We start from the raw sequence: 15,973 nt of genomic DNA on the forward strand, positions 1-15,973 counted from the left end.
TTAAAATCCCCTGGATTTAGAGGATTTGCAGCATAAAGAAACTGCAAGGAGTTGATTGTTTTGCCTGTGGAATTCTAGTTTACAAGAAGAAATGACACGGACATCTGTATTACTTCATTAGCCTACTTTCCAAAACGGCCAATATTCCCAGTATTGTAAAAACCATTCTGCATCCACAGTCCCATTATGGTCAATTTAATTAATGGGAAATCAGAAATGCAGTTGTAGAAATCAAAGGACCATGTCATCTTTCCATACTACTTAAGCAGATGCATAAGCGTGGAGGATTGAAGAATGAAAATAGTATAAAAGATGAAACAGATAAAAGAAAAAAAATGATAAAAAACAGATACAAGAATGATAAAGATGAAACAGATAAAGGAATGAAACATATAGTTTACAACTTTGCAACTGTTACCTTCATGAAGAGAACTGTGTTTAAGGTAACTACACAATTCTCTGACAAGCTGTGTTTAACTGAACTGATTTGGTTTCCCTCACTCATGAAATTAAGCTGTAACTGAATTTTATTCAATTTAGCACATTTACAATTTAAGTATAAAACCAAGCTGTATTACAATTTAGAGACATATTTAGGACTTACCTGAGGTCTTTGTTTTTTCCATTGCTACATAAACAACAAAAAGATTCTCCAGTAAGTATTGTCTGTGCTCCATAAAATCTTGCTGGGCATTTTCCACTCTTACTGTTAAGCTCATTTCTAGCAGCATTGGATCATCAGACATAAAACAGCAACTCTGAAGTGAGACAAGAGATATGGGGGGTGTGTGATGGGGGATAGAACAGAAAAAGTTCATTACAGTAAGGTATCTTGAGAAATTAATCAAAGGTATTATCTAATATACAAGGTTTCCAGCACCAAAACGCTGGCAAAACAGGAGTAATTAGGCTCTCTGCTAAAATCTCAGAAGAACCAAACACAGTGCAAGTACAGACAGCACAGCAAAAACAAAGACAAAAACAACTAAAAAGGACACCGAACCTTGAGAGAATGCAAATTCATAAACTGCCTTAGTCAGTCTCACCTCAGGGACTGCAAAACAGTTTCCTTTGTTAAATCCTCTGCCTTCAATAAAATGTGCCATAAACAGACTGATGCATGTGTCTTAATGGTAGGAAGACAGTTCATGTTCACTGGTCTGTTTATAGTTAATTTTTCCAAATCCTGTTTATTGTCTCCATTTCTCACTGAAGTAATTTTAAAAAAACAAACATACATGTACATTTCTTAATAGAAAACACTGTCGTCTGGCTAGAATACTTCAGATAAATACAAGCAGGATCTTACTTCTATCTGTAAGAGTGGTTGCTGTTAACACAGTTGAGTCCTAGCAACTACAAAGACACAGACACCATTTCACACAAAAAATTAAAGCCAACAAAGCAAAACAAAACTAGACAATCAACAATGAATAACATAAATTGGTTCTGCATCACACCACAAAGGTTGCTAAACCCTAGTTCCAACGCCCTACCAAAAGGACTAATTTGCTCAGGACATGGAGGAGTAGAGAACTGGCACATGAAGTGCTCTCAGAAGTGCAGCAAAACACCTTCAGCTAATCTGAAGTGCAGCAAGGAAGTACAGCAGGAGCCAGGAAGTGCCTGGGAATGGGATGCCAGCTCACCGCTCACACAGCATCAAAGAAAACCTTAGCTCTTGAAATGGTTGCCAGGAGCAGGAGAGGAGGCTGCCATGGAGACTGGAGCACAGGCATGGTGTTGGGAATCTCAGATCAAAGAGCAGGCAGCTGCACTCCATGCAACCTCAAATGTTCAGGTGTACCTATGCACTATGCAATGCAAGAACCAAACATGAAGATGAACAGCATAGAACAGCTGCCACGTGCAATGTACAGAAATACAGCTACGGAGTCTGGGCCTCAGTGCTTTTGGAGGGGGCGTCTCTGCTAACATACTCGTCCCTCCTCATGGCCCAGGTCCATGGCCTCCTCCAGAGACCCCCAAGAACATGGACCAGCCAGCCCAGGCTTCAGCCCCTCAGTTCAGTGATCACTTCTCACTGTGAACCAGACATTCGTGAGACATTTCTGGAGAAAAGAAATTACAGGGATCTAATCAGTTTTGTGCCCCATGTAAGTAGTACAATACTCACACATTAGAACACTTAGCCTGTTGGATTGGTACTGGTTTGGTCTCTGGACGTTTATGGAGTGCTGGGTATCTTTTTTCATCTCCCTCTCTCCTAAAGATTTTAGTGTGACATGTGTCACATTTATTTGGTATCCCAGGATACAGTTTATAAAAGCACAATTCCCCTTTGAGACACTGAAAACTGCATTGTTGCTAAAACTTCTAGAGCTCTAGAAAGCATCCCTCTAAGCTTGGCTTAAAATAAGAAGACCTAAATAGATAAAATAATAATAAAACATACCTTAACTAACTGATATGTGTCATTAGGTAAACTGCATTCAAGGTGAACCCGTAAGAGAGTGGCATTCATAGTTTCTGCCTGTAAGAAAGAAAAGTGAAGAAAACATCAAGCACATTGCTTCAAATGATATCACATAAATCTGATTCATATACCATAAACTATAAAGATAACAGACTGCTTCCATGCATACATAACAAAGCAATGTAAGGAATTTTTAAAATGAATGTGACTACTCTATACAGTAGGCCATCAATCAGTCTCCAAATTTCAGGACTCTATCAGTATCTATTTACTTATCGAAGTATTATTACACATGATCATTCAATATTTATAGAGCATCTGCATGAGAATTCTAATAAACTTTCATATGTCAAAAAACTGTATTCAACAGACCCTTTTGTATAATACAAAAGCTCATTTCCTTGTTTTCTGTGTATTTTCTTTGTTGACTGGATACTGAAACACAGCTGCTAGGCCAAGAACATAATAATTCTTGGACATGGTCTGATACATAGGCTTCATGCCAAAATGGACAGATAGAAAATACTTGTTTCGCCTTTTTATTGATTGTGTTGCCTTTTATTGACTGGAATGGGAAAACAAAATAAAATAAAAGATGACATTGACTTTGCTACCTTGTAAAGCACTCATAAATCTAATGGGGCAACAGCACCAACAAAGCCAAGTATAGTTCATGAAAGCTATCTGGAAAATCTGCAGTGTCAAATTATTTGCAAAACTGCTCAGCCAGTATGTCTTGATTCTAAATCAAATAAAAAATTACAAAAACAAACAAACAAAAACCAGAATCAGAATGACAGATCTATCAGTGCCTTAATTACAGCAAAATTTCCATCTAATTTTGAAACCGATATGGAACCCCCGCCCTCTGTTTCTCTTGTGATACTGAACTAAATATCTCAATAGGTATCTGCAGGTTAAAATTTTTGGAGGTGTTGATGAAACTGATTTCTAAAGAATTTTAACAATTTGATGCTGAAAAGGAAAACCAAAGAAACTTTTGAAAGTTTCTAGTATCCTATTTCATAGTTCCCTAGGACAGGAAGAAGGGGGCAGACAGGGGGCACCTGAGCAGCAAAATTTACCACAAGTGTGGCATTTCACGGGGTCCAGTTTTATAAAAGCACTGGAAAAATGAAGCCCATACCTGCATTGCCTATTTAATAGGATTTCATACTAAAATGACTGAAGTTTCACACAAGAGGGCGATGTAACCCCTGCAAAGGTGGTCAGCAGCGACTCAAACCCTGTCCCCAGCAACTTGAACCCCTGCAACCTCCTTTCTTTTTTACAGATGCTTTTGTCTTCATCAAATTCTGAGAGCAGAAAAAACCCCCATTTGATTCCAAAACATGCACCACTTCCTAACCTCTCACAGTCACGGTTGCTAGTGGAGTTTTAACGAGGCAATAAGGTTACAACTTTGAGGGTCACCTCAGATAAACCTTTAAGCTCAGACTTCCATTATGAGTGCTTCTTGAGAGAATACTACTGCTTCCATTGTCCTAAATAACGATTTGTTAGTCCTTATTCAATGCCACTGTAGTTTAAAGTAGTTTAAGACCCCCATATCACCATCAAAAAAAAAAAAAATCAAGTACATTATATTTTTCCAGCCTTTGTTTTTCTTGACCTGGTATAGATCTAACATAGAAAGCTGCTAATGTAAAACGTACAGAGGGGAAAAAATGCTATTGGGGTATATTGATGCTGATCTGTTTTCTATGAGAAATTTTTACTTATTTGTGAAGTTATCTTCAGAAAAGGAAATGGGTTTGCATTTCTCTAAGGCAGACAATAGACATGTAACTGTCATGCCCACTATCTTACAACACCAACAGGATGGCTCTGAGTTAACCCTAAAGAGAAGATAAAGCATCTGAGAAGAAAACACTGTCAGAAGCAGAGTTTCCAAGAAGATAAACCCAGGACCACATCCACATCTCCCAGCAGTGCAAGCACTCTGTTTACACTGTAAATATCACTGCTAATGCATCAGAGCAGAGAGCTGAGTTATGCAGCGAATGCTTGTACCAGATGCAAATTGAAAAGGAGTGTCACAGCACGGAAAAGTTAAAGCGTTGCAAATCAGTACAACCTCTTCCACTTCATTACCTGGTGCCTCTATTATGTATCAGGTACGCAGGCACATACACTTGTATGTGCTCACAACTCAGCACCCACAAATACTATATGAACTGAACAGAGACAACTGATAGAAGCCACACAAATTAAATTCTTGCCAGTTTTGGTAAGTTCTCACGCTTAAATTTTAAAGAAACAGAGGCCTCTGTCAATAAAACCCTAAAAATCTGAACCATCCATCTGATTTACAAGGAGCCCTACTTCTGACAAAGGTCTAGGATTCTTGCTGGGGGAGAGTACAGCAGGCAGTTACTTAGGAAATAATTCATCCATCAAGGAGATGTCAATCAGATATGGCTCTATAAAAGATTTCTGGATATATTCCTGCATCATTATCAGGACTGTAAAGTTCAAGCCACTTCCTAGAGTTTGGCTACAGTATCGTTAAAAAACAACAAACACTGAACAAGCCTGTTCTTCCTCCTGTAGGTCAATCCTTCAAAGTTTCTGTGCTGGACAGTCACAGACCCTAAACTGGTATTTCCACTCTGAATGGTGTTAATAAATTGTCCCTGCAAAAATGATTCAGCAGAGTTTCATCAGTGTTTTGCAGGCAGTTATCAGGATGGCACACCAAGAAAACTCTACTGTCCAACTACATTCTTTCTCCACACCCAAGCACCACACTTCCACATGTTTGCTTCTCTGAGCCTCTGCGCACCAGCCCAAAACACAGCTTAACAAGTGTTCCATTCCTGGCCAGTACTTGCAGTATTTCCCAAGTTCATCAGTTCACAAACTTCGAACTCCTCTGGGAAGTCAGCAAAGAGACGCCTGTTGCCTCCTATGATAAGGCCCTCTACCCTGCATGTCACTCCTCCATTGACATTTACACCATTTGAACATACTGAGGCAGTGAGGTAGCTGCTGTTAGTGCCACCCAACTACTAAACAATGGCCAAAACCCAGGCAATTAGAGCAAAGACTACACCTCAGAAGCTGGAATAAACAAAGATGACCTATATGGGCTCCACCAATCTGTTAATGGCTTAGTGCTAACTAGCCCCTGCTGAATGGCCACGTGGACATACTAAAACATTCAGTGTTGACACAACTCTTCTTTCCTCCAACAAGTGAGCCAGGAGACCAGAAACCCTGGGATCAGGACCACAGCCAGAGCCTCAAGCAAGAGTAATTCCTCAATTACAGCACAGCACAGCAAAATTACACCCAGAGAACTGAGTCAATGCTTTCTCACAATCATGTCCTGCAACAAGACTAGTGCCAGGTGGTATCATGCTGCAAAACACGACCTCAAGCTTGTACTCCCCACAAAATAAAGCATGGGATAATGCTTGTACTCTACAGTAAGGAAAATGTCAAATGTTCCCCAGAACTTCACTACTCAGGGATTCAGACTGAACTGTAAAACAGCATGCCTACAACTTTCAGATACTACCTGACAAAAACCCATTGAGCTAGTTTTGTCAGCACAACTGAGAGAACAGCCCAGCACAGGAGCATGAACAAGAACAAGTGCAAATAGTTTAAATGTCAAAGACTGTCTCATAAAAGCAGCTGATCACAGAAACCAATTCTCTCTTGCAGCCACTGGTACTCAGATTTTTTTATTAATGTTCCTTGCATCCAACAACCTGGGGGTCAAAAATCTCCTATGGTTAAGCAGATTTAGGTTCCATCTCCACTCAAAATGTATACTGTACCAGTGTGTGTGATGCCTGGATGTTTTGAATGTGTGGAAGCAGTAAGTAGGCATTTGCTAGCTGCACTTTAGGTTCTTCTGGAGAAGACATCAGAGTTCCTGTTCCAAAAAACCTGGTGTTAAAAAAAAGTTCATTACATCAACATCTAGTATTTCACTTATAGCAGCAACTTACAAAATAATTTTGCTAATAATAACAATCTTCCCAAGAAACAGATCAGCTTTTCACATTAGGTTCTTTCAAAAGACTATTTATTGACATTAAAGTTCCAATGTAGAAAGTAACCATACACATAAATAGCACTTTAGAATCTTCACTCATTCAGGCACTATTACAAAGACACACACCAGCAGAGTATCAGGTTATCCCAAAAAGAAAGTTACCTAAATTCTCCTGTATTCTTCAGGCAATTACAATACAATATATCGCCATCTACCTTAAAAACTGAGTAAAATAATTTCTGATCATTTTGGTTTTCAAAGTCTGCAATTTTCAGAACATTGAAGTTGTATGGTTTTACTGCATTTATATTTTGCTCCACCAAGATTAGTTTATGAGAATGAGACGCACGATAACTGGGGGGGGTGCGTGTGGAGCCAGGAGACATTGAGGAGGGGGGCATCATCAGAGGTTAAGAAAAATTACTTGTGGTTTTCCACATGTATGCAAAGATTTATTATTTTTTAATAGAAAATCCACATCTTTTTAATTAAGAGGATAATAAAATGCATTCTGTGTTCACTGAAGATCTCTGACTACAGATAGAAAATACCAGATGAGAGGGAATATGGCTTTTTTTTAATGGAGGTATTTACAAAGTACATTTTACTATAATGGTAACTCATCTCCATGTGGATGATTCTTCTGTACATACTCTTGTATAAATGCTCTAGAGACATCAAACATTTCAAGACTTTGGGGCTCTCAAAAGCACTGTGCATCAAACACTTGAGTTTGCCTGATTTTGAAACTCTTAAACCTAATGCAAGTTGAAATCAACGCAGCTACTTCCTCTGTTTCAGGTCACTGGTGAAAATGTCCATGAAAACCAGTCTGCTACTGATTTTTGCCTCAGCCTAATAGGAAACAAACTGATTTTTTTAGGTGGCACTGACAACTGCTTCCCTACAACTTGTTGAAAAGGCCCTGGCTGAGCTGACTCGGGCAATAAATGCTCAGGAGTGAGCACAAGGAGAGGAGGGATGTCAAAAAGAAAAGGTCAATCACTTTATAATGCACTTTTTCCTCATCCTTAATGAAATGTTCCTGTCAAATGTGGCATTTCCTCTAATAAATACTAGACAAATGTAAAGTTTGTATTACAAAACATGTATTTCAGTTGAACTTACCTAAGCTTCAATTAAGGAGCTTTGTTTTCCAGCACAGTATCAAAGTATGAAGATGAAATAGCTAAATGATTGATTAAAGCTCATCTTGTTTTATAAATCACTGAATTTAGAGTTAAAATTTTTCTTTAACAAATTTTAAAAGTCAAGAATTTGGAGTATATAATGTCCCTCATAAAATTTTTAAAAAGCCAAAGATCTGCTGGAGTTCACTAGTTAATTAGAAAATAGACAGCTTTAATGCACAACCATTACTTCTACTTCATGTTTCAAGGGCCTAAATTTCTCACCCTGCACCACATCTCTAATGTGTTTACATAAAATCCTGTAGAGTAGCTGAAAAGCACCTAAAATATTTTCTAATGGGCTTTTCATAACAAATGCATTCCAGCACAGTGGCAGTCTAGACTGCAGTAGTATATGAAACCAACTAGACAATGATCTTGTAGGTATGCACATACACTTCTTTTTACAACCACAAGTAGCCCCACTAACAGTAGTAATTTTAACCATATACATGTATGTGATCAGGAGACTAGCGTGATCCGGTAAAAGAGACGTATAGTTGATATTACCCCACCTGATTTGTATCAGGAATTCAACAAATTTTGATAGTCTCCTAAAAATATGAAACTCACTTTATAAAACACAAGTAAATCCAAAACTCAAGCTAAAACAAGACTGGTTACCTGACATGAAAGTACTCCATGAGATGAGGTATTTATAAATATGAGCTTTCAATACTGCCTTCTTCTGTTGGCAGGAAGAGTACTCTGAAAGACACCTTTCCCATCGCTGGAATCACCTGCAGAGATCACAAAGAAGCTTGCTTGCTTGGTGCCAGTGATCACACACCCACCACTCAGCCCAGTGGCTATTTTCACACATACATCCCTATCTGTAGATCTCACTAAGCAGAACTTCAGTGTTGAGAAGTTTCACCTGTCCACAACTCTCAACTCTCACTACAGAGAAGAACTGACACCATGCAGTAGCTTGCCAAATAATGGCTGGAGTTTCTCAGCTAGCTCAGGCCTCATTGGTCAAGGCTTCTTTTTGTTGTTAACCATGCATCACCAACAGCCTCTGCATGCACAAAAACACTTCCCCACATATAGATGGCTATTACAAAGTGAATCAATCCCCCTGTGATACACAGTCAAGTGAGTTAAAGTTGAACTTAGGCAACACCATTAGTAACCAGATAGTCTTAACTGAAAGAACAATGACATTTATGTCTGCACAGTAATAACCACTCAGCCATAGTAAAAGCACAAATCAAATGAAAACCTAATAAAACCCCTTTGTGCATCAGCAGAGGATAAAATCTGGGCTTCATCAAATCGAGATCACAGCAATTCATTTTAAACATGCATTATATTGTTATACGTTGTTTAAAAAAATCAGTTGAAATAATGGTCTTAGATTATAAAGGCAATTATGGTCATAACTACAATATGAAATGCATAAAACATTTCACTGTAGGTTTTTCAGAAGAATATGCAAGACCATTCAAAAGACTGAAAATTCAAGGCTGTAGAACACCCACATGCCTGTGGATCACTGTATAATGCTGCTCAGAACAGAACGAGATTTAAACAGCCTCTCTAACACTGAAAAATTCTTCTCTTCTTCTGTTACTGTCAAACACATTTCCTACTGTAGGTTTTGGATGTCTCCTCCCATACCAGTCTAAGTAGAAGTGAGCAAAAAAAAAACCACTAGCAAACAGAGAAAGAGCTGGAGGTCCTACAAAAAAGCACGAAGAGGAAAACACAGAATGAAGAGCTTGTGCCAAGGAAGCACGAAGGCTTGGCACTTGGCCACTACATAGTTTCCAAAAGTACATCAACCACTCACCCGGCTATGAGCAGGAGACACATGAAACTGTCTAGTAGCTGTAAACACTGAATTGACTACAACATCTCTATCTCTACTAGGATTGTAGGCATGTAGCATTTTAGCTCTGGGTAACCCCAATAACCTAAAGTAGGGGGGGAAAAAAGATAAATAATTATTCACATTATAAGCACAGGCAATGTATGAAAAAAAGCAACAAATACAAACCACTCTAAAAGGTGTTCATCTGCAACAATTACCTAGCTGTAACTTATCTCTGGAAACATGCTGAACAAATTTTGCCTTTAGTGTACAAAGGCAAATATGTAACACTGGGACATGAGAGGTGCACTTAGATAAACTCATTGGAGTCACTGGGAGGTTTAAGAAAAATAACCCTTACGAAGCACAAAGTTTTGAATAAAAAGGTTTATATAACTAAGCCTTATTTTGTCAGCTAAAGCAATGATTCTCTTAAGGTTTTAGCTTAAGCTAGTACATCCTAAACCCAACATCTCAGACATTCCTCCAGTGCATCCTCTGAAACATTCCTTCAACTCACAGGGGACTGCGTTTCTTTTTGATTACCAACAGACCAAAAGCTGATTATCATTTAAGATAATTTTTTTAGTTTTCTTAAAAGAGACCTAAGAAAAAAATCTCATGTATTCCACCATTATGGTTTGCCCAGGACTTTCTGAATTTCATTTTTAGAAGTTAAAGGAAACAAGCTCTCTCTCCACTAGGAAGGCAATCTTTCAAAAATTAACAACCAGCATGAACTAATGATTTCACATCCATGCAGATTCCCCTGAAATATACCCAGAACACATTACAGTTCCCTACTACCTTTTCCTCCTTCTTAGAACTATGTTGATTTAACTTACAAAGCAGTGCGAAGCAAGAAAAGCAGTTCCAACTCCATGGCATACTTACTACTTCTCTTTTTTCAGAGGATGCATGATCTCAGCTAATGCTCTTTGTCCAAATGGAGCTCAGTATAGCTGTTCCTCCAACTTCATATTAACTAAAATAACAATAATATAAGATACTCACTGCATTCCAAAATGCAGAACTGATGGGTGAAATGTAAGGCCTTCCCACTTGGAGGCATCTTTGCTGGGAAGCTGAAAAGAAGGGAAAAGAAGCACAATTAATATTTAGTGAGTATGATGCTACACTTGCAGGGAAAGGAATATACAGTACAGACTCTTAACTCTTTATGTTCTGAACACAGTATTCCAAAACTTTTCATCCATTCCTCTCACTGTTGAAGACTGACCTTTTAATAAGGAAAGTGCATGCTAATCAAAAGTGCAGTTTGAGAAGTATCTCATTATAGAGGTAGCGATGGCTTGGACAACCTCCCTTCCTTGCACATACCTCCCTAGTCACAGTGATACACCTGTTTATGGGGCTGTGCAGTAAACTATGGAGGGAAACAACTAAAAAGAGCCCTGGGGAATGAAAACTACATCAGCATGGAGCAGATCCCCAGTCTGCTAATTCAACATCCGCGCAAGCACTATGGGCGCACACCTGAGAGACGCAGAGGTAGAGGAGTAAATACCAGCTTAGGCAAAGGCTGACATCAAAGAAATGCTGTGTAGCTGTGGTTTTAATGCAAAAGCCAACTCATTTCTTCTATGTAAAAAAGAGTAAGAAATACCATGAAACACATACACCATCAACCATCATCTTTCCTTTGCCCTAGGAAAATTCACAATAAAGTTTCCATCAGTTCTACCACATTTTAGCTTATTTCAACATCAGTTGACACCCTATAATACAGAAATCCCAGGACATCTTCACCATTTCATCAATTAAAACTTGTCCTCCGCAAGTCCCAACAACCACAGTGGTAAAAAAAGCCCTGCACTTGTTCATTACATCTACAGACCCAGTGCTACAGTGTTAAAAACTTCCCAGAAGCAGTCGGCACATTGCCTAGGCAGAGCCAGTTTCATCTTTACTGGATGATGCTAAATAAGCATTCTAGTAAGGATGAGTCTGGGAGGGAGAGGTGGACTATGGTCTCACTAGTCATCCTGTTGCTTTGCGTAATGTGTGGTAGTACAGTTAATTGGTTCCAAATTTTAAATGTCATTCTGTAACATTACACCTATAATATATATTAGTGCGTACACAATTCTGCTGCTATATTCCAAAGCAAAAGAGAAATCATAATTTATTACCAGTCAGGAAAATCATAATTTATTATTATGAAAGCCGACAGTTTCTATGAAATACAGACTCATACAAGGGAGAAAATTCCCTTGCTGCTGTAGCAGGAGGAATGCAATATCCAGGTAGCATTCCTGAGGAGCTGCTACTGAGAGTCTCCTTCCAACCACCTTGTCTCTGCTGCAGTCAGCTCTTGTTCCGTTCCTAGAAACACCGCAGCAATCAGCAACTCCTTCCCCTTCCAAAAATCAGCCTCAAGGACATACCCAGAAGGAAAGTCTGAGTACCGTTGTAAACACACACAAATTAAAATTACTACTATAGTAAAAGCCACAGACATTTGGGGAAGGCACATTTCTTAAAGGTCCTCAGAGAATTTTCATATATACACACACATATACAGCAGAATAAAAGTTAAGCCACCAATTTATGCACTACAGTACAATCTTGAACCCCACCACCACTTAATTTTCTAGCACCTTACAGGTTCTGCTAAAATACCTTTTCCCACCAGAAAAATCCTTGCTGAGAACAGCAAGAACCTGAGTGCCTCTCTTTGTCAATTCATGTAATTGGCAGAGGCTCTCCAAGACTTGCTAACCTTCCCTCTGGAGAGCTCTAGCAGCATCAACTCTTTTCCTCTCAACCCTCGCTCTCTGCAATAGGTACCAAATGGACCAACTGGGTGCAAAATCCAGCTGTGGGTGTAGGAAACTGCATTTCATTTGGTTTGGGTGAACACGGCCACGCTGTAGCACTAGGTCTCAAAAATGCACTGTATTACTGTTCAGTCAACCCCATACTAGTCAGAAAATGGCAAAAGCCTGTGAGAGCAGCAGAAGGAAGATCCCAAGGCTGCCATCCACGCCTGGACTTGGAATGGCTGAAGCTAAGCCTCAGCTAACAAATTCTGCAGGTTCTGAGCTGGCTCCTGAGCATGGAGATAACTTTGGAGCATCCCAGCACACTGCTTGCCCAGGAATAGTCCTGTGGTTGTAAGACATCCAGTTTCTGCTCTGCACCCCACAAAAGCTGCTAAATTGCTTCAAGCCCCAGCCTGGTCCCAAAAGCAGAACAGCCACATTCCTATGGCAGTGTGCCCATCACCCAGCCGCTGTCCAGCTCCAGGGCATATGCACTGCTTATCAGTGGCCCCAAAGCACTGCCAAAACATAACTCGAGAGCTGAGTTTCTTCAACAGCAGGACTAGTGGAAAGAGATCTACCACCGTTTTGGATTGGGGGTTTTTCCCTCAAGGGAGAAGATGACAGGTTGGAATGGTGGGAACGGGCAGGGGAACATTCTGCTCATCACACTTGAACAACTAGGATGCATTTTGAAAGCCATCACTATAGAAAAGGCAGGCCCATCTACATCAGAAGTGCACTTCTCCAGTGTGTTACTGCAAGTCTCTTTAAGGCAGATGGAAGCTGGCAGAACACCATTCCACATCCCTGCGCTCCAAACACAATTCAGCACATTAAGTTCTCTGTGGGGGATCTGACATAGAAATAAACTAAGGTAACTTATTAAGACATTTAAATTTTGAAGTCAGTTTTTAACAAAAAAATTATTTTTTTTTAAGGACCTCATTTCACCAACAGATTCATCTCAAGTTATGCCAAAAATTACTCTTTTGGCTACAGATGACATGTCCAAAAAAGTACACGGATTGTTTCATGAGAATGTTACAGGCCTGGGAATGACACAAATATCTGTTTAAGAATGGAAGTCTTGAACAACAAATGTGGAGAAACAGACCTCTTCCTAACAGAAAAAAACTGGTTTCCAACGATTCTTTCATTGCTATTAAAATCAGTTAACATTCCATTAAGCATGCCACTTCACAAAGCTGGACCTCCATATTCCATGGCTCTCTTTTTTTGGCAGACCAGTTGAACAACATCTTCTGAATGACAGATTTTGATAGAGCACTTCAATTCCAACCTTTCAGAGAACATTTTTAAGCACAAGTGAACTAGAGGGAAACAGGAGAAAGAAACAGAAGAGGGGAAGGAAATTTTTGGCAATTACTTTGATAACTCAGTGCTAATAGCTTTTGTATCAAAAACCTCATTTAACTGGTGCTGTTATCACTTGCCAGTCCAACAATTCAATGCCTTTCCTCCTCTCCATCCACATAACATATTTAAAAATCTGACCCATCCATTTCCAGGGAAAAAAAAAAGAGTAAGAACAACTGAAACACTGAGCTGTGAGAGAGGCACCACACGGTCACCTAGAGCACGAGGAAGATTTGGGGAAGGTTCTGGTAGGGAAGAGAGGATAAGCCATGAAACCTGCAGCTCCAGCTCATCACTCCAATTCACAGAAAACACCCAGCAGGGAGGGACAAATCTTGAGTGTGCACACAACCCAGCACCAGGAACACCTGCTGGGGAGAAAAGTGGATGTGGAGCAGAAAAAAGGGCTGGAGAGGAAGGTGAGATGAGGAAGAGGGGTGACACCAGGGGAGAAAAGCAGGATGGAGGAATGCAAGCACCCTCAACCACCTGTGGAAGCAGAGAAACATATAACTCCAGGGCAGCAATTTCAGAGGGTTTTGTTCTTGTTTTCTAAAAGGTACATGCGCCGTAAAATGTGAAGCCATCACGTTCCCTCCACTGAGAAGCTCAGAGGTGCTTATCTGTAGGGAAAAGGGCAGCTGAGAACATGGAGAGGTTCCAGCCTTTTACAATGTTTCCTGCTCCAGGAAAGAACATTTTGGTGTCCTGTTGATGCGGGACTAACAAAAGGGGATGCTAATACAGGGATGCTGAGAGCACTGTGAAATATACCACTGAAATTGTTTGCCCTTGCTTCTTTCAGATCCTTCAACGTGTTAAGTAAAAACAGGTAAACAACCAGGTCAGTATGATTTTATGTATTCATTTACAATCCGAAACTCTAAAATTTTTATGCAATGTATATTACAAACATTTGTTTGAAGTAAGCAAAATCCTTTTATTTCCCCAAAGTTCAACAAAAATAGGTCATCCTTCGTAGTAGATTTATTCATATTTTACTGGTCAAAATCACAAGACAAATATTTTTCCTAAAAATAAAAACAAAGACCAAATCTATTCTGAATAAATTGCTAGGGTTTGCATTGGCATATTTTTGTTTTGTTTTTTTTTTTAATGAAACTTTAAAACTGAGTTAATTAATCTAATTATATACATAAAACACTCAATCTGCAGAATAAACTGCATTTGACCAGGAGTGAAGGACATTTCCTCGAAGCAAGTTGATCCAAATATTCTTTTTTCTTCTATTAGCTCCTTTAAGTCTTCCTTCTATCTTTATTTCTTCACTTTAATTGATTACTTTATATTATCTTAGCATGCATATTATCCGATGATTCATATAGCAGCGTCCATAGTTGAGAATAATCATAATTGCTCCTTGGTGCTCTCTCTTCTTCCTTCCTTTCTGCACCCTTGTTCACAGCAGACGATGAAATAGCAAGCTGGGGGAAGGCATTTTATTGTCGAGTTTTTTGCTTTATGGCTGCAGGGTTTTCTTGGAAGCAGCAGGCAAAAAGGACTGAATTCTTAAACACACAAGAAGTCCTTTTTGAGCGAATCTGTTTAGGCAGTACTGTTTTATTTTTCAGTATATTGATAAAAGTAAAATGTGACTTATGCCGAGCATTTTGGCACTTCATACCACCAGTGTAGCAATGTTAATGAACCCACAAGATGAGGTTTTGAGATACAAAAGTGTGCACGTATTGTACAGGAAAGCACAATTCTTTTATGTAAACCGAAACAGAATAGGAAATTTAACCCCCCTAGTTTAAAGACTAATTTTAGATTCATTCCTCTAGACTACACCTGATTAAAAACCAAAGCAGAACGGAACATGTACAGAAACAACCAAATCCAAATACTTTTAATCATTCTGATTACAGCTGATGAAAAGAAATTATTTTGACAAATGAAAACATGCAATTAGAGGAAATTGACATAAAACAGAAAAAGCAGCTGAACCAAAGTCTTCTGCAGAACCGATGTAAAGTTTGTTTATCCCATGCCTAGTCCCTCTTCTCTCAACCTTCCCGTGACCAAAGGCAGTAAAAGACCCAAGCAGTATTACGAAGGTTAAACTGCAGCTCCTAAAGACATACAGTAGCTTTGAAAGAGATTATGAAATTGTTTGGAAATACAAAATTAAAACTTCAGTTTACCATCAAGGCAACTCTGCCAAAACCAGAAAAGGACTAGTTTCAAATTGTGATTTTTTTTGTAACCAAATTTATCTTCCTTCCTAGAGGCAGAAAGAGTTCTCAGAAACCAGAAACTAGTTCAGCTTGCAACAACCCTACAGACCTCATGGGCAAGCTATACATGGTGTGT

The 15,973-nt window shown here is 39.2% G+C and overlaps 1 protein-coding gene across 1 annotated transcript in view; it reads right to left on the bottom strand.

Annotated features, from left to right (window-relative positions):
- TMEM131L (transmembrane 131 like) overlaps nt 1-15,973 on the bottom strand; it is a 76,224-nt gene that overhangs the window by 30,997 nt on the left and 29,254 nt on the right. Inside the window, 9 exon segments of the mRNA XM_032686681.1 lie at nt 605-758; nt 2,417-2,494; nt 6,247-6,358; nt 7,596-7,600; nt 8,282-8,322; nt 8,325-8,397; nt 9,453-9,576; nt 10,488-10,527; nt 12,117-12,136. Of these exon segments, the coding sequence (XP_032542572.1) occupies nt 605-758; nt 2,417-2,494; nt 6,247-6,358; nt 7,596-7,600; nt 8,282-8,322; nt 8,325-8,397; nt 9,453-9,576; nt 10,488-10,527; nt 12,117-12,136 (647 nt within the window).

This window comes from Chiroxiphia lanceolata, chromosome 4 (assembly GCF_009829145.1).
Source record: "Chiroxiphia lanceolata isolate bChiLan1 chromosome 4, bChiLan1.pri, whole genome shotgun sequence".
NCBI lineage: Eukaryota > Metazoa > Chordata > Aves > Passeriformes > Pipridae > Chiroxiphia > Chiroxiphia lanceolata.